The 22340-nt window shown below is 30.0% G+C and overlaps 7 protein-coding genes across 9 annotated transcripts; 4 read left to right on the top strand and 3 right to left on the bottom strand.

Moving 5' to 3' along the window:
- Window positions 1-281: 281 nt before the first annotated feature.
- LOC139989502 (BBSome complex member BBS1-like) lies at window positions 282-3480 on the bottom strand. 2 transcript variants are annotated; one of them, XM_072007960.1, is made up of 8 exons: window positions 3331-3480; window positions 2722-2911; window positions 2408-2582; window positions 2123-2332; window positions 1750-2045; window positions 1415-1664; window positions 1160-1339; window positions 282-1083 (listed from the first exon to the last, which is right to left on the bottom strand). In XM_072007960.1, exons 2-8 carry the CDS (start codon window positions 2733-2735, stop codon window positions 457-459), a joined length of 1752 nt encoding a protein of 583 aa, XP_071864061.1. In that variant the 5' UTR covers window positions 2736-2911; window positions 3331-3480; the 3' UTR covers window positions 282-456. The 2 variants fall into 2 exon arrangements, with proteins under 2 accessions (XP_071864061.1, XP_071864060.1); XM_072007959.1 differs by lacking the exon at window positions 3331-3480 and having other exon boundaries at window positions 2722-3243.
- Window positions 3481-3489: 9 nt separating this feature from the next.
- Window positions 3490-5124, top strand: LOC139989503 (uncharacterized). Its single transcript, XM_072007961.1, has 7 exons — window positions 3490-3868; window positions 3937-4027; window positions 4118-4241; window positions 4314-4442; window positions 4510-4587; window positions 4660-4818; window positions 4907-5124. The coding sequence occupies exons 1-7, from the start codon at window positions 3622-3624 to the stop codon at window positions 5078-5080; spliced, it is 1002 nt and encodes a 333-aa protein (XP_071864062.1). The 5' UTR covers window positions 3490-3621; the 3' UTR covers window positions 5081-5124.
- A 1890-nt stretch (window positions 5125-7014) lies between these two features.
- LOC139989501 (protein dispatched) lies at window positions 7015-12206 on the bottom strand. The gene is made up of 10 exons (XM_072007957.1): window positions 11484-12206; window positions 11280-11405; window positions 10545-11165; window positions 10076-10463; window positions 9782-9983; window positions 9297-9684; window positions 8646-9224; window positions 8225-8525; window positions 7860-8160; window positions 7015-7782 (listed from the first exon to the last, which is right to left on the bottom strand). The coding sequence occupies exons 1-10, from the start codon at window positions 11619-11621 to the stop codon at window positions 7548-7550; spliced, it is 3279 nt and encodes a 1092-aa protein (XP_071864058.1). The 5' UTR covers window positions 11622-12206; the 3' UTR covers window positions 7015-7547.
- Window positions 12207-12613: 407 nt separating this feature from the next.
- On the top strand, window positions 12614-13719 carry Sel (canopy family protein seele). The gene is made up of 5 exons (XM_072006946.1): window positions 12614-12765; window positions 12850-12940; window positions 13030-13145; window positions 13217-13423; window positions 13496-13719. The coding sequence occupies exons 1-5, from the start codon at window positions 12748-12750 to the stop codon at window positions 13673-13675; spliced, it is 612 nt and encodes a 203-aa protein (XP_071863047.1). The 5' UTR covers window positions 12614-12747; the 3' UTR covers window positions 13676-13719.
- Window positions 13720-14008: 289 nt separating this feature from the next.
- Window positions 14009-18391, top strand: Ref1 (RNA and export factor binding protein 1). The gene is made up of 5 exons (XM_072006941.1): window positions 14009-14348; window positions 14924-15061; window positions 16852-16999; window positions 17280-17420; window positions 17495-18391. The coding sequence occupies exons 1-5, from the start codon at window positions 14139-14141 to the stop codon at window positions 17605-17607; spliced, it is 750 nt and encodes a 249-aa protein (XP_071863042.1). The 5' UTR covers window positions 14009-14138; the 3' UTR covers window positions 17608-18391.
- Window positions 18392-18749: 358 nt separating this feature from the next.
- LOC139989043 (ubiquitin-conjugating enzyme E2 S) lies at window positions 18750-20390 on the bottom strand. Of its 2 annotated transcripts, none has more exons than XM_072006945.1 (5): window positions 20233-20390; window positions 19938-20085; window positions 19300-19490; window positions 19091-19219; window positions 18750-19007 (listed from the first exon to the last, which is right to left on the bottom strand). In XM_072006945.1, the coding sequence occupies exons 1-5, from the start codon at window positions 20248-20250 to the stop codon at window positions 18855-18857; spliced, it is 639 nt and encodes a 212-aa protein (XP_071863046.1). In that variant the 5' UTR covers window positions 20251-20390; the 3' UTR covers window positions 18750-18854. The 2 variants fall into 2 exon arrangements, with proteins under 2 accessions (XP_071863046.1, XP_071863045.1); XM_072006944.1 differs by having other exon boundaries at window positions 20183-20246.
- A 50-nt stretch (window positions 20391-20440) lies between these two features.
- Window positions 20441-22236, top strand: Arl6ip1 (ADP-ribosylation factor-like 6 interacting protein 1). Its single transcript, XM_072006948.1, has 5 exons — window positions 20441-20695; window positions 20867-21000; window positions 21332-21569; window positions 21686-21770; window positions 21860-22236. The coding sequence occupies exons 1-5, from the start codon at window positions 20669-20671 to the stop codon at window positions 21961-21963; spliced, it is 588 nt and encodes a 195-aa protein (XP_071863049.1). The 5' UTR covers window positions 20441-20668; the 3' UTR covers window positions 21964-22236.
- Window positions 22237-22340: the final 104 nt, after the last annotated feature.

The raw sequence follows: 22340 nt of genomic DNA, 5'->3' as shown, positions 1-22340 counted from the left end.
TTTTATACCAATTAATGGCCTTAACGGTAAAATCAGCTTAGATTTATGACAGTTCCTTAGGATTATTGCGGTCCGACTAATTATATTTGCACAGTTAGTGGCCGCGTCGACCGAGGGATGGATGGAACACCATGATATTTTAAACATTTCGAAGAAGCATTGTATTCGTCTTAGCGCAAAGGAAATATATAATGAGAGTAATAATAACATATAAAATACACAAATGAGATGGACAAAAATATAATTATGATAACAAAAGGATAGGAAGAAAATGAAGCAAATATTCTTAGCGCAATATTTTCTTGGCTTTTTACAATACAGTTACAAAATTTTCTTCAACATTTTCCAATCAATATTTACACAACGATATATTATAATACTACAACGTAATATATGAACATTTTTATACAAAGCACATAAAAAATATCTTTTCATAGACTTCTACTTTCTAGAAGATTAAACTTCGATATCTTCTTCGGCAGCAGGCAAAACTACTGTGGTCACAGTTACTGGTTTCGTTTTCGATTTCTTACACAACAAGATCTCTATCCTTCCTGAAATGTTACTCTTCAAAATCGCATTGATCATCATAGGAATCGAAATGGCGTTTGGTAGTAAAGGTACGTCCATCACTCGTGGTTTCACTTCCGTGTTTTCGCTTCTGCAAACGATGTACAGGTCCGTATCGGATAATTCGTCGGATATGTTCGTCAATAAAATACGAATCTGATAATTGGGTCCCAATCCCAAAACGGTAGCTTCCATGGTAAGCAGATGTGGTCCCGCAACTTGACTATCGTTCAAAGATTCGACTAATTTTTTGGCTACCATCAATCTCAATCGAAGAAGACCTTGCTGAAAAGTAGAATGAATCTTCTTCGCTTCTGACCTTTCTCGTATCGTTTGCTCAACGAACAATCGCGTTTTCTTTGGTACTAAAAATTTAGTGCTATCAGTTGACGGTAAATTGGATATCGCATTGTGAATATTGAAATCCGCAGTCCGTTTTAGAATTTTTACACACAGTCCACCTCCTACGGTGACCATCGCCATCGTTCGTTCTTCTTGACCCATTTTACCGTACTGTTTCGAAAAGACAATGCACAATATTTCTATCTTATTAGTATTCAACATAGAATAATAATTATTCGTAAATTACCTTCATCGCAGAAACTGGTTCCATGATTTTTAACGTGTCCACGTGATGTTTCCCGTCGTACACGCGGATGCCATAACCAGCGGTACTCACAGCGAGCAAAGAAAGTCCAATTTGCGGAACTGGTAAACTTACCGAATCCAAAATCGCACCCGGAACACGAACATGCCAAATTTTAATTCCCTATATTATTAATTTATTATTATTTGTAACGATTCGAGTAAAAATACATGGCTCAAGTAAAAATATTCTACATACCTTCCTAGAGAAGCCGATCAAAGTGCTATCCATGATGGTAACCGCGACGCTTCCGTTATTAAGGGCTGAAATGGCTACAGCCGGCGATGGTAATTTTTCCCAAAGTTTCACGGGTCTTCCTCTTCTTATCGCGCCTATCTTACCATCTCTTCCAACAATTACTACACTCCCATCGCCGGTCCATAAACCTGTACACGCGAAAGCAACTGGCGGCCATTCCAATAAATGTTTGTCCATAACAGAAAATGTTCTACAACGAAAGAATCGCGAGAAGCGTTTAATTTTATAATTTTTCGTTATTCATATAAAGAATTGTTTTTAAAGGGAAGTGGTACCGAGGATCCAAAATAAGTACTTCTCCGAATTCCGTGCCCAGCACGAGACAACTACTCGCTGGATCGTTCCATGAGTCTCTTCGAATCACGGAAATCGCAGTCAAAGCATTACTTTTAATCAGTGGAACTCTTCTGTATTGTTCCGCGAAGCTAGACCTCAAATTCGGATCCATGGATAGGAATTTTAGTGTTCGCGGTGAGATAAATCCCGCTCCTAGTTCCTTTAATAATAAATCCAGTTCATCGGCTAGTGTTAACACGTTCAATTCCTCGTCCATTCCAGCCTTATGCCAAATCTATGAATAAATTTATTGTTTCAACTTTGAAAATCAGAGACGTATTGGTCACTAAGAAATCATAAAATTGTCTGTACCTCCCGTTCTTTCGGGTGTACGTCAATGTGTGGCAAACAGTATTTAAAATACGGTCTCATGTTTTTGAAGATGTAGACGCTAGAACCAACACCCACTGCCAGTACGGACGATCGAGGTTCTCCATTTTCTGTGTAAAATCCAACCACTCCACAGGGTGGATCTATCATGTTGTGCTCTGTTATCTGGTCACCTCCTTTATAAACTCTTATCTAAAAATAAAATATTAGAACATCGAGGAATGTAATTCCGATATCTTTTTAGTTTTGAAAATTCTATTTCATTACTTTAGGCGAATTGACACCGAGTGTTCCTAGATCGACACAGACAAGTCTAGCATCTCCATCACCGCTTACATCTAACATATCAAGCGCATTTGGTAAAGTGTATAATCGGGTTGCTGGTTCCCAAAGCGCTTCCAACCATCGACTGGTACCAAGATCACCAATGTTATGTCCAGCCCTAAAAATTGCACAAAATAATAAAAAGACGAATGTACCTATTGTTTTACAGGTTGTAGCTATATCTTATCACGTTTAATCGCGATTAAATTAATGTTGAATACAAAGGATTAAAAGGATTAAAAATAATTTTTTCTTACCGTAAACCGTGCATGTTCGAAAATCCTTTTTTTAATGTTTACGACAAACTGTTATCTTTAATCAAAATGCATTATTAGTATGTCTGTCTAAACGTTTCCCATACGCATTCTATGTACAGTAGTAGTAGTAGTATAGCGCAGCGTAATAGATTGTCATATCGTTATTAATACGCTGATGAGTCTTTTTGGGCTAAAAGAATTCTTTTTTCGAATAAATCTAAATGAACACTGTGCCAATTGTAATTTTCGAATGGAAGAAAGATCGATCATATCGGAAAATCTGTTTAGAAAACTCGCTAAAGAATGAAACAATACCAATGAATCGCGCTTTGTTGTGAACATTTGTATCCATAGAAATGTTCACGTGCACAGAATATCAATGATCGCGCGCAACTCGTCTCATTTAATATCAAGAGAAACAATATTACATCGTAATGAATGAGAAATAATTTATATATCAGATATTGTAGAATTTTAATCAATATAAGGTACAAGTGAACCTAGATTATCTTTAAAAAATAGTTTTTATGAACACAAACTATTCTTCATAATCTATACTAATAGTTCTGTTTCAAGTTAATGAGACAATCGTAAAATTTAGTTTCTCACTTTATGTTTTCAGGTAACGTTCCTATTCTATGTTTTTAGGTAGATTCTATTTAAATCATTGTTATTGTCGCATGTTTCCTTTCCTTCAGAGATTAAATCCAGTTTGACCTTTATATAGTATGTATATAAAACGGATTTAAGATGAAGCATGTTTTTCAATGAATTCTTCGCTGAGTTGTGAAAACATTACATCGAATTTTCTAAACCGATAACTGTACACCCTTATTGACAAAGTTCATTTTGTAACGGATTCTCTTAGAATTAAGGATAATACGGGCATACTCGATAATAATGGACACAAAATCTGAACAAACACTAACACCGGTAGGAGCCACGAAGAATGATTCAAAAGTACCATTCTGGAAATTTTGGCAGGAGAACATAAAATCGAAAAGTGGAGACAGCAATTCAAATCATCGAGCTGGATATCGTTGGAGAGCATATAGAAATTCGAAAAAAGATGACAATTGGGATGAGATCGAATCTCCACAATTTGTGGATTTTTTTAATCCACCGGATATAGCAGATTCGTTTTTCAGTAAATAAAAATTATAAAGATCGGACAATTCTTGAATCCTGGTGTTCATTCCTCTTTATTATTTTCAGACAAAGCAATTGTAACTACAAGCACGCCATATCAGAATCATACAAACACAAAACATCCGAATACGGTAGCAGACGATGAAACGTTGGTTGCGTAAGGGTTAAAATTGTGAATTTCTTTAAATCAGATTCAATCTATTTTCTTCTCATCTGATAATAAAAAATATCACTTAATATTTTTTAGATCTCTAAATAATTTTTGTTTATCCGATATAACATCTGATAATGATGAAAAAACATACGTAAATAGTGATGATTCTCAGAGTCAAGAAAAAGAAAAATATGTGGTTCATAATGCTAGGAAATTGGTATGTCAATTTACATAGCTGATATTGTCATAAGTATGATTGATCTGTAAAAAATTGAGGTTAACATTTTAGCAGCCTAAAGCTAACGTCAAAGCATCTAATAAAACGAAAATGATGCAGAAAATCGGGGTCGTATATCCTTTTACTTTTGATTTACGAAAAAAAAATACGCAAGACGGAAAACAAGAAAATATTAAAAAGGTATGAAAATCACATCCTTTAATCTTACAGGCTATTAAAAGAATATATACTTTTGTATTATTCTTAGATATTGAAAGATGAAAACAAAGTGAAGAAGATAGAAAACTCTAATAATTGCGATAAGAAAATTAAGAAGAGTACCGACGTAAGTATAAACAACATCACACTCCACGTTAACAAATAATAAATATATTTTTCTACTTTTAAAATAAACCAGCTGTGGAAGAAACCACCATTTGTACCACAGTTGTCAAAACAGAAATTACCACCACCAAAATCTCCACCTTTACATACAGCGTCTCGAGCGCAAGCAAGAAAACGCTTTGACGAAAATATACAAAAGAAGAACAAACAAAAAGAACAAATGATGCAAATGGTAATAATATTCTGTAATTTTGTAATTAAATAATATTCTGTTTTCAATATTATAGTATATATCCTAAAAATATATATATATATAATAGGCAATTGCTGCTAAGAAAAAGCAAGAGGAGGAAGAAATTGCATTACTAAGAAAACAAATGGTTCATAAAGCTCAGCCAATTCACAAATATAAAATTGGTTTACCGAAAATTAATAAACGACCTTTAACTGATCCTGTAAGTCCGATAGTATTGAAACGTCGTCGTCGCATATAAATATTTAAAATATGTATATCTCGGGAATAGTATGGCACATAGTACAGATTCTGTATCTAATTCATAGTAGTACATTAGTAATTAAGTTTGAAATATTTTTCTTTTTACTTCCTTCTTTCCAAATAAATATATTTATATAATGATGTAAATTATTCATACTTGATATTACACTTAGTAATATAGTAGTATATTTATATACATTTTGATTCTATAAATTTTGTCAGTAAAGGCAATTTCCTTGGATGCGTACCTCCAATTTCTCAAAATAACATTTGTTACGTCTCGTTATACAATACGGGCTGAATTCCATCCCTCGGTCGGCCACTAGCTGTGCAAATAATTAGTCTGACCGTAAGAATCCTAAGGAATTGTAATAAAACAAAGCATTTTCTTATGGTTATTGTTCTATCAGGTGAAAGGGGAAAACGTTTTCCCATAATAGAACCCGCAAACAACCAGTGGTGGTCAACATTTCTTGACTGGCTTTACATTTTTATCTCAGTCGACATCGTTAGTCACCTCTATTGTCCTAAACGAAATAGGGGATCAGTCATTTCATGGAGTCGATCGTAACGGAAATTTACAACTCCCTTTGGCGCGCTTCCTCGCGATCGTGTTTCTCCGCGAACGGTCTTATTTCTTATAAAACATAACAATTATTCGGAATATACTTGTAAATGCTAAATAATTGTTAGTTAAAATACTAGTAAAAAGTTTTTGTAGATATAGATATGAAATAGTGAAACTTAGATGTAATTTTTTATAATTTATATTTACCACAGCTTATGCTGGATAAATATTAACATGAAATATTTAACATACATAACAAGCTCACTCTAATATATTGTAACATAGATATACATATAGTATATACATATATTGTAGATATATGATGAAAGATTGCCAGTGTACATTCTAGATTAATATCGATATATATTTCTAACATACGATAGTTACAAATATTTAAATAATTGATAAACACATATACAGTAATTACAAAAATGGATGTTTTTTAAGAGCATAAATTCTTATGTTTTCGAAAGCATAATGTTGTACTACATAAACTGTCAATTCGTACCTTCTTTTATAAATAACGAAATGTGTATAAGGTGGTGAACTTCATTTTGTGTTACATGTAATAGATAATTAATCAAGTTATCGAAAAACGTAATAAATATTCATTTAACATTAAATATTGCTGCTATATGTAATACTAACTGTACTACATGACAGCTCAAAAGATATTTCTAAATAAATGCTTATGACAAGAAAAGTTGTTTTAAAAGTTGTCTTACATATTTAATAATATCTACTGATGAAAATCATAAAAATCCGTCAGTCTTTTTTTTTTTTTTTTTTTTTTTTAGTATATACTTTATACAGATTATAAATATAGATAATTTTGAAACAAAATCATGTGTGATATCTATACCACATTTCGTTACTTTTTCTTAAATTTAATTGCAGACATACACATCTTTTTATGAGGTTGAAAGCATTATTCAGTAAAACGCCTGAATTGATACCTCATTATTTTTTAATATGTAATAAATCCATTCATTCCATTAAATTTATTGTAATATTTTATTTGAAAACTAAACAGTCTCTGTATGTAAACTTTGTTATGAATTTTACAAACCTATATCGGAAATAACATTTTTTATCTTTCCCTTAAACTGGTATAATAATTAACATATTAAATTATTCGTAGAATTAAAGTCTATTTATTTTAAAAAATTATTTTATAATATATAAATTTAATGTTATCAAAAAAAGTAACTAGACCTATTAATACTCAAATGTAAAAGATATCTATTTCTATGTCAAATTAAATATAAATGCATAATATAAAAGTTTTAATAAAAAAGTTGAAGTTAAAATGCATTCATAGATATGTAAATGCAAGTCTAACAGTATAATAGTCTATCAGTATCATCAGTTACTGTTACGTCCGGTGACTCTGCGTAGCCCAGAATCTATCCCTCGATCGAGGCGGCCGATAGAATTAATCGGACCGCAAGGAATAATCCTAGAATTATTGCGGTACGCAAAGAGTCATCGGATGTAACAATTACATTAAAGCTACATCTATGAATATAGAGCAATTTCAAAATTGTTTAGAAACCGAAACTAAAATAGATCGTAAAATATAAAACAGTCTGCGATATATTTGGCACATAAAGCCTGACTCATATCACAATGTATACAATATGCATATTCTTGCGTAACTGATAGGAAGCCCACTGAATGTTAATGATAGATAAATATACAAATAATTATCCTAAAACTATTTTGAACACAGCCAATGACACATTAGTCACACACATTATCATAGATTATATAGGACATAAGTTATACATGAACAAGTAAATTCATTGATTTAAAATCCGGAGGTGTATATATCATATCATAATTATTTTTTCCTTTTTTGTCTAAAATATGACCATCTTATCACTTAATCTTCATCTTACTGAAGTAATGCTGATGATGGTGATGGAGGTAGTGATGGTGATGGTGGTGGTCTTGTGAAAGTTTCTATTTCATTACAGTGGAATTGACATACTGTACTAGATGTACTTAAAGTAGATTCTGACCACATTCCTCTTCCTTTAATCTTTCTTCTAGCTCCACTATTATCTGTACTTGATTCAGGCACATCTCGAGACTTGTTCTTGCGAAGATATTTCCATAATAGATTTAATCTGCATGAGTTTGAAATGTTAAATTATATGAACATTTTAAACTGATATTTGCGAAATTACAATTACGCGTTATTTACCTGGGATATTGAAACTGAGCAAACTGAGATGATGGACCTATTACTGCTAATACTGAACACAAAAAAAATGTAGCATATATCCAACTAATACTCATTACAAGGAACAAAAAAATTCCAATTTGTATATATGCTAATACACATGAAGGTAACATAAGAGCACCAGCTGCACCGCTTGTAAGAGAAGCCATTAAAGTTGGACCAGCCATCTGTGCAAGAGCTGTTTTCACTTTATCTTCTTTCTCTTTAGAAGTACATGCTCTATAACTTACTACATAATGTAAACTAAAATCTACAGTCAAACCTAAAAATAATATATGTTCAGTTATGTACATTATGAAGATTAAAATTACTATATTAAAAAATACCTATTGCTGTAGATATTGCAACACTTTCTAAAACATTTAATTTCCAACCAAGAAGAATCAAACAAGCAATTGTTACTACAATTGCTGCTCCAATTGTTACAATTGCATATAAACTGATAAGAGGATTAAATGTTACTAAAGCTAACACTATGAGAGCTAGAACCAATGAAACGCCCATTGCCCAAAGCGTTCCTTCGTACAATGTTCTCTGTAATTCATAAAATTCTAATCTACTAACGAACCAACCACCGCGCATTCCCAATGGAGCTTTTTTTAACTGATTTTGCATCCATGTTTCAACCTGTAAAAGTATAATTTTTATTAATGTTTTATTAGTAATTAAGCATTATGATTGCTTTTAAAAATATGAAATATTAAAAAATATATATATACATACTTATGAAATATAATTTTATTTTACCTGATGAAAAAATTGATCCATACTTGAAAATGAAAGACTATAATTATATATGCTGTCATACTCGACGACTAGAGCTTTAATTTTAGGCGTTGGCATTATTATAGAATTTGTTTCATTTGATACTTGCAATTGTTTAAGATTTGGTTCATTCAAAAATTTTAAACCAGCAGTGACACCATTACGAACCCACAAATACGATGGAGTACTATACAATTTTGCATTTGCTTCAACCGCACATCGTTGTAAAGTGCTAGCATTATATGGAAATTCACTTTTTTTACAACACGGTGTATAATTAATATGTGAATCAATGGGATCTTCACAACGTCTTTGCATCCAATGATGTAATGATTCAATAAAACAGTTGGGTAATAAAGGTCCTAATGTATCACGATAGAAAGGTTGAGCTCGTAAATCGCGACAAAATTTTTCAAGCCATACTTGTGATTCTGGATGAGATACATCAAAAGATTCATCCCATTCTGGTGTACCAATTAAACTAGGATCTAAATAATTGCCATTATCAACTGGTTTAATACCCCATACAAATCTTAATGGTAACACATCTTCATTATCAATCTGCAATTATTAATTATTCAAAATTTTTGTGAGAAATATGTTAAAAGAAACTTTGTAATTTTCTGTACATACCATCCCATGTTTTTCAAACCAAAATTTTCGCGAATATACTAAATCATATTTTTCAAATGGATGAGAACTATCAAATAATTGAAAATCAGCAGTATCTGGCAATTGTAAGCCAGGGTATTGAAAAACAATGATGCAACATGTTATTGCTATAATACCTAAACTTAACAACCAGCACCATCGAAAATTTATAACTACCCTTGTAAGGATAGTATTAAAACCTATCGTCACTTTATCTCCAAATAATCGTAAAGGTCGAATAATTTTTCGTGTTATAAAATTTGCAGGAGATAAAACGCCTAGTTTGAATCGTTCCGACACAACGACACATGCCGGTAGCCAAGTAATCATTAAGAAGAAGTTCGCAATAACAGTAATTCCTGAAAATAAACTGTATTTATGGGATTAGTAAAGTTCATATTTCTTTATTATTTTTATATTATCTTTCCTTAATATTTTAATATTAGTTAAACAATTATTTCACGTACCTAAAGCAATTTATAGCGGTAACATTACTAACAACTGATGCAAAAAATGCTACTGCAGTAGTTAGAGATGTAACAAACATAGATGGAATAGCATGTTTCATTGTTTCTTGCACCAGTTTTACCAATCCATTATTTGATATTTTTTTTTCCTTTCCTTTCTCCCAAATTTTACAATATATAAATGCATCATCTGCTCCTATTCCTTTAAAAAAATAAAATTGTATATTAAATAACTTTTATTATTAAAAATTGTAAACTTAACATTTCATTTTCATATATTCTTTAGTTTCTTACCTACAACAACGACGATTGCCAAGAGATTCATAAATGGGAAAAACTTGATATGTAAAATTAAAGTGTAAAATGCATATGAAATGCCAAGACTAAAAATTACAGCAATAATGGTTGTGACAGTTAATATAAAAGAACCAGTATATGCCCATATGCAAACTGTTACAAAGGCAAAACCAAAAAGCAATAAGATAGAATCTGACACTAACAATTGGTTAAACAATGTACTTTTTAAACCCAATTGCATGCCCTTCACGCAAAATTTTCCATAGGATAGATCATTATCATCAAGTCCTTTATAAAAGTCTAAAGTTGCTGAGCTTGTAGCAATCGGTAAAAATAACATTGCATACTTCAACGTTGAGTTTTGTTTATTTTGAGGATCTTGTCTCTATAACAAAATATGAAACGTTTTATTGACAATTGTTCTATTCTTCATAATAATCTCTATGATATAAAAGTTTTCTCTTACATGATCTGAAATAAAATCAATATCTAATAAGTAATGCAACAAGTGATAGGCTGCATTGTGCGTATAGCATTCACTTGGAACATGTTTTTGACAATTTAAGTCTTCTTCACAATTTGATGTTAAATGACCATTTTTATAATAATAAACACATTGTTTCAAAAGAGTTTCTACACGGCTAAGATCGTTTTCTGTTACACCCAGGCAAGAACTTCGATTAGATAGAAGTGCAACATAATTTGCTGGTGACCAACTTCTGCAACACTTTTGTCCTATATTATTATGTTCTATTTGTGTTTGACATAAAGAAGGAAAGTGTGGGTTTGATCTAAGTTCTGCATCAATATAGCATTGTGCTAGTACACCTTCCATTGACCATAAGTTTGAATCTTTAGATTTTCTACCAATAACCACACGTGCATAGCCAGGTAATGGTAAATTACAAAAAAATTTCTCATTTTCAATATAGTCTTGACTCGCATTTTTATTTTTTAGCTCTATTAGTTCTTCCCATTTATCTTTAATTTCAGCTTTATTTATTTTTTCTTCCTTATTAGTTACTTGTTTTTGATACTTTTTCTTTCCTTTTCTTTTATTTTTAGGTTTTGTTTTTACGTTTAAGTTCTGAAATATTTTAATGTTAGTTTGTAAATCCAATGGCTTATTTTAAATGCAATATCCTAGGTAACTTATACACAGTTACAATAATATATTACATATAAAGCTTGACAGAGATACCTGTTGCATATAATGATAATGTTCCAAAGGATTATCAATCAATTGACCGCTTGGCTTATTCGATTCTAATAAGTTTTGCCAAGCAATAAGTCTTTGTGCTAACATTGTGCCTCTTGCCTCAAAACCCTTAATAGCACAAATAAGATATAAATTAATAAAAACATTATACATATATTATATTTCTACCTTAATATATATACTTACTAACTGAGGATCAGAGAAGTCAGGAAACTTTTTAATAGCTAAGGGAACAATCAAACATGTTGAAGAAAAAATAAGTATTACCATTAGAATGGTATAAGGATGATGAGCTATTACTCGAGAAATCCACCATATTTCCATTTTGACAATTATATCCTTTTTAACTTAAGTCATATTTTCTTATAAATTATTGTAATATATAAGTTACTAAGGCAGGATTGTCTTAATCTTTGTCTAAATCATACGATGTTATAGTTTTATTTTTTAAACAACTCAGAATCAGAAAAATTATATTTTGTAGTATAGTACTAGCGAAAATCAGTTTTTAACGCGTATAGTTCAATAACAAACCACTGAATAGAACATGTACTATAAATAATTTGAAGTTTCATACATTTTTATATTTTCTTTTATTGTAATCGTCATTAAATTTGTAATATTTTCGCATAATTATTTTTTCTATTTTTTGAAGACTTATAACTAACAAATAAATATAAATATTACACGAGCGGAATTATAGCCACTATTTATGTAATGACTTCGAAATATAAACGTAATTTTATATAAAACGTTGAAGCATGGTTGTTGAATTTAAAAAGCAACATGGACTTCCCACTTTAAGGGATGGCACGTGTTCACATTGCAGTAACAAATGAGATGATCCGTAGAGACAACGACCGTGATCCGTAGGCTATGGTGGATAGATATATATACATATGCATATGTACATATACAATATACACTAGTTACTGATATATATATGTACATATATACGCATATATGTATATAATTCTCTAGAGTATAAAATAAAAACATTTTATTCTGTTAATATAGTGTTAAAATATTCTTTGTTTTTTTAAAATTAAAATTTAATTTTATCCTAAAAAATTACAGGAACAATAAATAAATTTTCTTTGAAGTTATGAAAAGTTTTAGAAATTGTTCCATACATTTATTGAAATTTATGTTTTATGATTTTGTTTAGAAAATTAGTTGATTTTTGGAAGATTAATTATAGCTGGTTACATTGTTACAGTTTTAAACTGCGATGATGTAGTGTCTTTTTGCATTTAGTAGTGTCTTTAGTCCATATTCTTTTATATTGGTATTTCTCAAAGTGACACGTGATGAAAGCTTATTCGTGTTTTGTAGAGTATTTAAGTATATATATGATAGTTATATATACACATCAGTATGTACGTATAAAATTATAAGTAATATACACGTGTCTTTTTCAACGATAAAAAATAGATAAATATTATTAAATATGTTAATTAAATACGATGTAAGTATTAATTAAATGTTTACAATTCCATTTCTTTATGTCATTTTTAATAATTCAACTTATTAATGCATATTTTCATTATAGATGAAAATTCTAATAGTAATATTTTCCCTCTTTTTCACAAATGGTTTTGTCAAAACTGCGGAAATTGACAATAAGCTTTTAAAATGTTTAGGTATGTAAAATAAGTGTTAATAGTAAGTTATAGCTATTTACCTTGAGTATAAAAAATGATTATAATAAATTAATATTTGTAATGTGTAGTTTGTAGAGCAACAGTAAAAGAAATTGAAGAAGAACTAGCAAAAATTGATCCTTCAAGAGAAATCGAGATAGGGAATTATAGATTAGATGCACAAGGAAATGCTATTCATAAGAAGGTAATAATAAATTTTTATATTTCTTGAATTATAATCAAAACATATTTTTACATAAGTACGTTTATTTAAAGATTCCACTTGTACAATCTGAGGTACATATATCTGACATCCTAGATAATATTTGTGAAAAAATGTCAGACTATGTAAGAGCAACATATAAATCAAATGGTCAATTAACAATCTTAAATTTAATGAGTCCATCTGGTAGTATGAATCCTGAAATGAGTAAAGTTGATATTATTCAGGATGGTGATTTAAATAAAAGTTTAAAATATTATGTAAGTTTTCTCTTTTTATTTATACTTCATAATATATTTTATCAGTTATTATTTTGATGTGCTTTATTTCAGTGTGAGGGAATAGTGGAAGAATTTGAAGACTCTATGATTTCACTATTTGTTCGCAAAGAAAATGATATTAAAGAACAATTATGCACAAATGTTTCAAAGCTATGTAATTCTACAGATCTTAATGAGGACGACGAAGATAATGAGGAAAGTGATATAAACGAAGAGCATTATGAATTATAGTAATGTATAGGAAAAAATGAGATACATTTGTATCTATATATATTTTTGATATTCAAAAAATAAAAAATTAAATACACTATTTATAATGTAACATGTCTAAAACAGGAATAAACTACAAAAATATAAATGTTAAAATATAAATTCACTTATTTAAGAAAAAAATGCGCTTATATGCTAGATATAAGTAACAAATGCAAATACTTTAATAATAAACGACAATATTTATTAAAAGAATTTATTAAAACCGTTATTTTATTTCATTGACTTCCCGATAGAGAGCGCTCTGATCGACGAATCAAATACGTAGGGGTTCTAAGAAATCGTTCTGTGAGTTACGATCATTTATACCCAGGTTTCTGTGCGCGCTTGTTTCGTCTTCGTTCGTCGCCATCATTACGAAGACGAAAGAGGTTGGTTTCATTCATTTTCGTGTGGCAGTGTCATTATACGAAATCCAGCACAAATGAAGATGGTTGATAAAATAGACATGAGTCTCGACGATATTATCAAGCAAAATAAAGGAACAAGACCACGCGGCGGCAGTAGCAGACGTGGAAGAGGTGCCGGTAATTCACCTCGTAGAGGAGCACGAAGAACGCAAAGAGTTGGTGGTGGCGTCATGCGGGGACGCAATCGTGGTGGCATTACAAGAAATTCTCTTCCATACACAAGAGTAAGAAATCAAATTATTTATTCTTCTTTTTATTATTATTGACATTATTTATGTTATATTAATTTTGTCACGTGTACCGTATATGAGAACCTATCGTATTACTTCCGTCTTAAGTGCTTATGTATGAAACAGTTTAATCTTGAGATAGATTAACGATCGTATTTTAAGGTAAAATAATTGTGTAAGATAGAAACGTGATTCCTATGATTCCTGTGATTCTTATACTGTTCAGATGAGGAATACTTTACGTATTTCGAGAGAGAATTCAACTTAAAATTTTTCGGAAATGATAAAAGTCCGCGCTTTTATGGTGGGATGTTCGTTAATTTTAAGGACGACCATGTGTATTTTTTATATATTCCAATGCTAATATAATAGCATAGAATAGCTTATTATATAAAATAATGTGAAATGTTTAGTAAAAATATATATATGAAATGTTTTTAGTTTTAGATGTAATTGTTATAGATGTAATTTTTTTAGTTTATAAAAATACACATGTGACTAATACTATGTTCTTAAGTATTGTAAGATACCACAAATTTTGTACAGTAATAAATAATTTTCATTCGTAGGGGGATGTAAACAGTGCTTGGAAACACGACATGTTTGATGGAGTAAAAAAAGTTGGCCGAAGTTCAATAGGTAGCACAGGGACAACCAAGCTTCTTGTATCAAATCTAGACTTTGGAGTATCTGATTCAGACATTCAGGTACTTTTTATTATTTCATACTAGAACTACCGATATTTGAGATGTAGTTATCTCTACCAAAACTAGGTAAAATGATTGGTCTTTAAAAAATACGTAATAGTAGAATATTTTTATATTTATTGATTTATTATTACCTTACAAAAGAAACTTCATGTTCAGAGATAAAAACTATATAATAACAACTATAATAATAACAATAAGTACAATAATGAAGAATATTTCAATACTCTACAATAATATACAATATTTAAGAATATTAATGAAAAATATTATATTATAATAATAATATAATAATAAATGCAATAGAATAAATAAAATACAAATATAACTTAAATTATTAAGTACAAAAGTTACCATTCATCATACTTCTTACAAACGTAAAAGTTCTTCTATGTGTACTTTCTGCATACATATTTTTTACAAAGATTGCAAATAGTGGTGGTCTTATTATTACAGTACCCTATATGATGCCATTTGTGTGAATAAGGTAAGTTAGTTCTTTGACGTACTTTGGATCTTGGATGCTCTTTGTTCTATCCATGATTTTTCATTGTCAATGGCAAGTTCATCTGCTAATTAAAACAAAATCTTTTCTGGATATCTGCTTATCTGTGGTTTCCTTATATAAAATCCAAGCATTTATGCCAGCTAAATCTAAAATATTAAAAAATACTTGAAGTGGCTATCTTCTTGATCCCGACTTCACACTATATTTTTTTGCCATTTAGTCTGCTATATCTACTCCAAATTTTGTTTTATTATAAAATTCGACCATTTCAGGTAGGCCCTTTTTGTTTTTCCCAATTTTGACAGTTTTATGTTTTGAGTTCAGGATAAAAACTTTCTCTTTCGGCTTACTTTTATAAATTGTGAATGTAATCTCATTTGATCGATACAGTAGTGATGAAAAGTGAGCTATTGTATCCTTCTTTGTCTTAAAAATTTTTGGGAGCTCTCTTTCGTTTCCGCGTATTGTGCCAACCAATATGGTTCTTTTGGCTAATAATTTATATGCCAATGACAAGCTTGTAAAAAAATTGTCCTTCCCTTCATACTATATGGTTCAATAAATTTGAGTAATACAAATTCACCCAGAGGTTGCGATGGTACTCGTTTTTTGTTCTTTCCTAAATAAGAAAATCCATTTACAACATACTTTGTTTGAACATCAGATGCCAGCCAAAATTTAATTCCGAATTTGTCTGGTTTATTCGGTAAATATTGCATAAACCTACATCTGACTTTGGTTGGGAAAAGTTGCTTGTCTATTGTAATGTTTGTACCAGGTTTATAGCAATTCTGGCTGTTTTCAATAAACTTATCACACACTGTTGATATTAGTGCAAATTTGGCAGCCATAAATTTATCTAGATATCCAATACCCCATCTAAATAAACGAATCCAGCTTCAGTAAACAGATTGATTGTCAAATTCAGTCAAGTCAAATTGACTGGTACTGATATAAATATCCATGATACAAAATTACTTTTATTTTAAATGAATAAAACAAAATTAAAGTTTATTATATTATTCCTTTAGCTATCCCTACAAAAGTCATTACATCATTGCGGAGAAGAAATATAACATGAAGTAAAAATTTTAAATAAAGTTGTCAAACCAGTCATTTTGACTAGTGTGGTAGTTCTAGTCTTAAAGTTAGTGCTTCAATATTACTTCAAATTCAAAAAATAGATAAATTTTCAGTCTCAAGTTCATAAAAATCACTTAGCTCTTTCATTTTTAAAAAGTTACTATAAAATTGTAATAATTCATGTATGTGTTTGTTCTAGGAATTATTTAGTGAATTTGGCCCCCTAAAGTCAGCAGCAGTACATTACGATAGATCAGGTCGATCATTAGGGTCTGCAGATGTTATATTTGAAAGAAGAGCAGATGCCATTAAAGCAATGAAACAATATAATGGCGTACCCTTAGATGGTGTGTAGTTAAATTTGTGTCTGTACTATAAGTTTTGCTTTGAATGTCTCTTTTTAATTATAAAATTCCGCCTATATTTAGGGTTTCAGTATCACTTATTAATCTGGTCTCCAGTTTATACCTAGCAACATACAGTTTGAGCATTTTCTCTTTTATCCTTCCATAAATACTCCAACATGGGATGACATTAAAGAAAAACAAATTTCAAAGAAGTTATTGTGAATTATGATTTGCACAACTATTCACATCTATTATTGCAATATGTGGTATACATCGGCAGGTCGTGAAATGAACATACAAGTTGCTACCTCTGAAATACCAGTCACATCTATCCGAGGAGGCCCGAGACTTAGCGGCAGTAATTTTACACAGAGACCTCAGTCCCGCTTTAGGGGTAGCCGTGGAACAGGATCCGTCAGAGGTATGTAATTGGTATACATTAAAAAAGAGATGAGTGAGTTATCAAAAAGTACATTAATATTTTCTTTTTTAAAGGTCGTGGGACTGGTCGACGTGGTGGCAGAGGCGGCAGTCGGCAAGTAACGAAAACTCCTACCGCTGAAGAATTAGATGCAGAATTGGAAGCTTATGTGAAAGAAGTAAAGTAACAACGTCACAAATCTTCACACTTAAGATTTTGTTCTGATCTGACTTAACACAATACAATGTGTTTCTCTAATTTTCACGAGAATATATAAAAATAAGTATAAATATATTATTAGCAAAATGTTGTAAGAAATTCTTTTTAAGTGGGTATTTTTTATTTTTGACGGTTTCTTTGAAAATTGGCATACAATTTTTACAGACACTTAAGGAAAATGATTTGTAGGAGTTCATAGATTTTTTTATGGTATCGTAACAAAAACAAAAAAATAATAATAAAAAGTTATAATGTAAAGACTGTATGGATTTGTATGTACTATCGTGCGTGTGTGGTTATCAGATGAAAAATACAGTAAAATTCATCTTTACAAGTTGTTGTTTATCTAAGTACAGAAGTGCTTCTAGCCCACAATCTAATTAGTTTATACGAATAATTAACTATCAAAATATTCTAAACCTATCTTTGAACATAGTTTATATACTAATATACGTGTATCACTATGTTTAGTAGCATCAGATCTTTGTAAATTATGTTTAATGAATTGTTTTTTACCATGAATAATAAAACGTACCACTATATGTAGCTAATAGCTTCTAGTGGAATAAGGCTGTGACATACTGTTATCGTCTAGTCATCTACTAATGAAATATTTTACTGCACAGTAATGGGCTTGTAAGGCAATGTACATGGTTTTATTCATGCAGCATATGAATGCCAATGCAGTGGTACAAGACTGAAGCAAAGAAACTGATGAGCCATTACCTAATAAAGAATAATGTTCTTGAAAATGACCATTTTCATTTCTCACCTAATCAAAGATTTATGTTTAGTTTTCTTAAGTATTGCAGAAATAAATTTCATTTAAAAAGTATACAAAATTAGTACATAATTACGAATATTAAAGTAGAAACAAAACTTTTATTTGAAGAACATTTTTTATTTAATTTAAATAGTCACATGAGGTATCATTTTGTACATATGTAAAAATATTCGCTAATAGATACCACAGAGTGGACTATATTATTTTCCACTCCTGATTGTAAAGTAGATCACTACAAAGTTGTACTTGTTTGTATCTTAGGAAGTCATTTTTAATGCTTCTAGAATTATTAATTTTCTAAATACTTAATAATAAGATCAGTCGAGTTTAGATAATAAATTTTTACTATGCAATAATTGTGTACAATATGAGGCAATGTTACCACACCAGTGTTTTAAATTATAAAAGATAGATAAATTATGTTGATCTTTTTATAATCTTTTGAGTGTCCTCTTCTTGTCTTTCAATATCTTTTTCTTTTCTGCTGATAGTTTTTTATCTCCTGCATGCTTTTTTGGGAGGGGTCCTCCGACTTCAGAGGATGTGCAACTATCCAGACCTGCTTTGCTGCCTTTCCCACCTCCCTAAAGCATAAATGTATTTTTCATTATTTATTATTATGTATGCGAAACTCAATTTTAATATATGTATATGACAACAGGTTTACCTGTGCATGTATTTCTGTCATCATTTTTGCTCGTTCCGAATAATCGTCATACCTTTCTAATAATAATTTACCAGCTTCTTCATTTAAAGCAGATTCTGCATTTGGCACTATTAAGAGACATTTTACAGTCTGCAAATATAAAATAGATATGTTAATTCAATAAATCCATTAAATATCTCTTGTATCAGTTATACCAATTAATAGCTTACTAGTAATATATGTTTAATTCCGAGATCTGATTTCCAATCCTTTTTTAAGGTATTGACACAAATTTCTCCATTTTTTGCAACATTTGGATGAAAAATTTTTGTAAGGAAAAATGCCTTTGGTGGTCCTTGAGGAAAATCTTTGCCAAGAGCTAATTTTACTCTGAAGAAACCGCCAGCATATGGCGTTCCCGCTAATATTAGGAAAATTTATATTTTTAACTTATGAACATTATAATATACACAAACCTCCATAAATTTTAATGAAACAAACATCATACATGTATATAAATTTGTGAAATAAGTAATGTTAAATAAAAACTTTCAATGACATTAAATTATATCTAAATAGATGTGAATATTAAAAGTTATGTTATAGAATATATAGGTTTTATTATTATTTCTGTTGATCTATCAAGTTGATTAGGCAAATAATATTCTCTCTTATAATTGATAGAAATAAACTTATATGTATATCTATATATATGTATGTATATATACATACATAAATGTATTTAGGTGTGCATGTAAATCTGACATTTGGATAGGTTATACTTCAATAACTGTGCGATTTTTTATACGGTACATAATACTTCATTGAAATTTTGCAAGAGGAGTAATTAAATGAACTTTAATCTTACAGGGTCCTTCTATAATAGCTTGAATGTCAGTAACATCTTCTTCATTTAAAACAACTCGAATACCCTCGGGTGGTTGTTCAGCTAATTCACTCATTTCTTTAGCTACACGTCGAATAATTTGTGGAGATAAGTTTTCGACATTTGATATCTGAAATAATAGACGGTGATAGGTGATTTATTTATTTGAGAACGAAGATATATTAAGAGAAACCTGTCCCCTTAACCAGGACATAAACAAGAAGTACCGCTGTTAAAGTTCGCAGACAAAAATTAATACGTATCATCGAGTACTTACAGAACTCACAGCAGCCATATTTAGCAAATTTTGAATAAAGTTTCAATTAAACGCGTTTAGGACGCGATAGTTTGAAGTATACTGTTAGAAAATCTTTAACGTCACAACATCAGCACAGTATCGCCTGCAATAACCAACATTTTGAACTGATAGCCAATCGCGTGCGAGTTACAATAATCTCGAAACTAGAAGTCGATTCTTCGTCATTTCGTGTGTTTTCAAGCAAAAAGTATCCGGCGTCTCTGACTTTTACCGAGGACACATCACGATAATCAAATTAAAGAATAAAGAAATGTTTGAATGAAACGAAATATAAACCTGGATGATGTGAATAAATTGTAGTTACATTGTACTATAACTTCGACATAGTTTCAAGTCTTTGTCGTATTATACTGTTTCTTCACAGCGAATTTGAATACTTTATTTAGTAGCCAGGATGGCTGATAGTGCAGCAATAGAAAGGGTAAGACTTCACATCTTATAAAGGTTAAATATTTAACATATGATCAATGCGTTTTATTGAATATTTAATCAATGCCGAATTTTTGTATTATACCATGTAGTCTTACAATGGTAGAAAAATCAATGACAGTGACACTCATTTTTGTCCTCAAACAATATAATCTCATTGCAGGAAAAGCATATGAAACAATTAAAACGTAGAATGGAATGTTGGCGTGAAGTAATACTTCCATTGAATTCCATTCTATTATGGGAACGGTCCTGGTACCCTGGCCTTATATTTGGAATTACAACCATAACATTTTTGTGAGTGGAAATATTAAAATATATAACCATACATATTTTTTGTTGTAAGTTATTTGTTTTATGTGTTATTTTTTAATACTATAAAAGAAATGCATTTTTTCCTTATTTCTCATTTTATTTTATAGTCCTCAGATTTTAAAATTTTTCATTTTCTTTTATGAATTTTTGATAATGTTATGTATAAAATAATAAAAATTAATATTGTTTCCTAACATTGACTTTAGAATAAAATATTACTATATCAGTCATTGATTATTTTTATATGTTACATATTTGTAAATAATTATATGTTAATATATATTTTACAATGTTTATAAAAATTTGCTTGTAGTCTAATATGGATGTTGGAACCTGCTATACTTACAATAATATCTGTAACTCTTCTTATATTGGCTTTGATTGATTATCTTGTACCAGTTGTATTATCATTGCTGAGTCCTGTCAACAAATGGACAGGTCAGAAAGAGAAAAAATTAAATGAGATATGTCAAAATTTATCTGTAATAATCTTACAGTTACAAAGTTTGTGGAAATTGATATTAAAAACACGAAATGATCGTCCCAATGTGGTGAGTTAAGCTATCCTAGATAAAAGGAATCTTTGTTTAGAAGATATTTATGTAACAAATATTAAGTACAGAATTTACAAAAAGAATTGCTCTAAACTATTTTTTATCTTCTGCAGTATTATCCAGGCATAATACTTTGTCTTGTTCTTTGTATATGGATTGGAAGCACAGTTAATAACTTGCTTCTATTTTATATTGCAGGTAATAATTTTTTAATTAATTTATTTGATATTGTATTATACAAGATGAGTGTATTTTAATGTAAACTTTATTTAACTGGAATGTTACAGTGAGTATCCTTTTACTTACACCAGGATTCAGACATAAGGGACGTGCGATGTCAGTTAGTATAGCATATGTGTGCGAATTTCTATTTCACGAAAAACAATCATAATCATCATTTTGTATGTGTTTTCCTCTTTATTCTCTGTGAGACTTTAACTACAATAAATTAATTCGTAATTTATTAATTCATAATTAGGGATAACTAGCTTTTCAGCTTTTTAAACGTACAAGTACTGTAATATAAATTGTGTCTTCATCTCTTTTCATCGTTTTATGTGATATTTAAGATTGCATAATTCGTTTTACACGCACTTTTATAATATAAATATATTTCCACATTATTCTTCACTCATCGATAACAATAAAATTATTTCATCTTTCATCAGACTTTATTTCCACGAAAGTAGTTACTTAAGTAATGAGATTTCCGTTAATGAGATTGGATTAAATATTAGCGTTAATTTTGTACTTTTATGAACATCAAAT

This window comes from Bombus fervidus, chromosome 7 (genome assembly GCF_041682495.2).
Source record: "Bombus fervidus isolate BK054 chromosome 7, iyBomFerv1, whole genome shotgun sequence".
Classification (NCBI taxonomy): domain Eukaryota; kingdom Metazoa; phylum Arthropoda; class Insecta; order Hymenoptera; family Apidae; genus Bombus; species Bombus fervidus.
The sequence above is the reverse complement of the archived record's forward strand: the minus strand, read 5'-3'. Positions and strand labels throughout refer to the sequence as shown.

Excerpts from the sequence above, each read along its gene's own strand:
- LOC139989043 (XM_072006944.1), bottom strand. The coding sequence starts at position 20,221 with ATGATACGTATTAATTTTTGTCTGCGAACTTTAACAGCG. Across the intron at positions 20,086-20,182 it reads GTCTGCGAACTTTAACAGCG|ATATCAAATGTCGAAAACTT; the intron begins GTACTTCTTGTT and ends CTATTATTTCAG. Across the intron at positions 19,008-19,090 it reads TGACAGAAATACATGCACAG|GGAGGTGGGAAAGGCAGCAA; the intron begins GTAAACCTGTTG and ends TTTATGCTTTAG.
- LOC139989502 (XM_072007960.1), bottom strand. Across the intron at positions 2,046-2,122 it reads TACACCCGAAAGAACGGGAG|ATTTGGCATAAGGCTGGAAT; the intron begins GTACAGACAATT and ends ATTTATTCATAG. Across the intron at positions 1,340-1,414 it reads TGATCGGCTTCTCTAGGAAG|GGAATTAAAATTTGGCATGT; the intron begins GTATGTAGAATA and ends TTAATAATATAG.
- LOC139989501 (XM_072007957.1), bottom strand. The coding sequence starts at position 11,621 with ATGGAAATATGGTGGATTTCTCGAGTAATAGCTCATCATCCTTATACC. Across the intron at positions 11,406-11,483 it reads ACTTCTCTGATCCTCAGTTA|GGTTTTGAGGCAAGAGGCAC; the intron begins GTAAGTATATAT and ends TGTGCTATTAAG. Across the intron at positions 8,526-8,645 it reads TGGATCAATTTTTTCATCAG|GTTGAAACATGGATGCAAAA; the intron begins GTAAAATAAAAT and ends ATACTTTTACAG.
- LOC139989503 (XM_072007961.1), top strand. The coding sequence starts at position 3,622 with ATGGACACAAAATCTGAACAAACACTAACACCGGTAGGAGCCACGAAG. Across the intron at positions 3,869-3,936 it reads TATAGCAGATTCGTTTTTCA|ACAAAGCAATTGTAACTACA; the intron begins GTAAATAAAAAT and ends TATTATTTTCAG. Across the intron at positions 4,819-4,906 it reads AAGAACAAATGATGCAAATG|GCAATTGCTGCTAAGAAAAA; the intron begins GTAATAATATTC and ends TATATATAATAG.
- Arl6ip1 (XM_072006948.1), top strand. The coding sequence starts at position 20,669 with ATGGCTGATAGTGCAGCAATAGAAAGG. Across the intron at positions 20,696-20,866 it reads ATAGTGCAGCAATAGAAAGG|GAAAAGCATATGAAACAATT; the intron begins GTAAGACTTCAC and ends ATCTCATTGCAG. Across the intron at positions 21,570-21,685 it reads GAAATGATCGTCCCAATGTG|TATTATCCAGGCATAATACT; the intron begins GTGAGTTAAGCT and ends TATCTTCTGCAG.
- Sel (XM_072006946.1), top strand. Across the intron at positions 12,941-13,029 it reads TAAGCTTTTAAAATGTTTAG|TTTGTAGAGCAACAGTAAAA; the intron begins GTATGTAAAATA and ends TGTAATGTGTAG. Across the intron at positions 13,146-13,216 it reads GAAATGCTATTCATAAGAAG|ATTCCACTTGTACAATCTGA; the intron begins GTAATAATAAAT and ends GTTTATTTAAAG.
- Ref1 (XM_072006941.1), top strand. The coding sequence starts at position 14,139 with ATGAAGATGGTTGATAAAATAGACATGAGTCTCGACGATATTATCAAG. Across the intron at positions 17,000-17,279 it reads TAATGGCGTACCCTTAGATG|GTCGTGAAATGAACATACAA; the intron begins GTGTGTAGTTAA and ends ATACATCGGCAG. Across the intron at positions 17,421-17,494 it reads TGGAACAGGATCCGTCAGAG|GTCGTGGGACTGGTCGACGT; the intron begins GTATGTAATTGG and ends TCTTTTTTAAAG.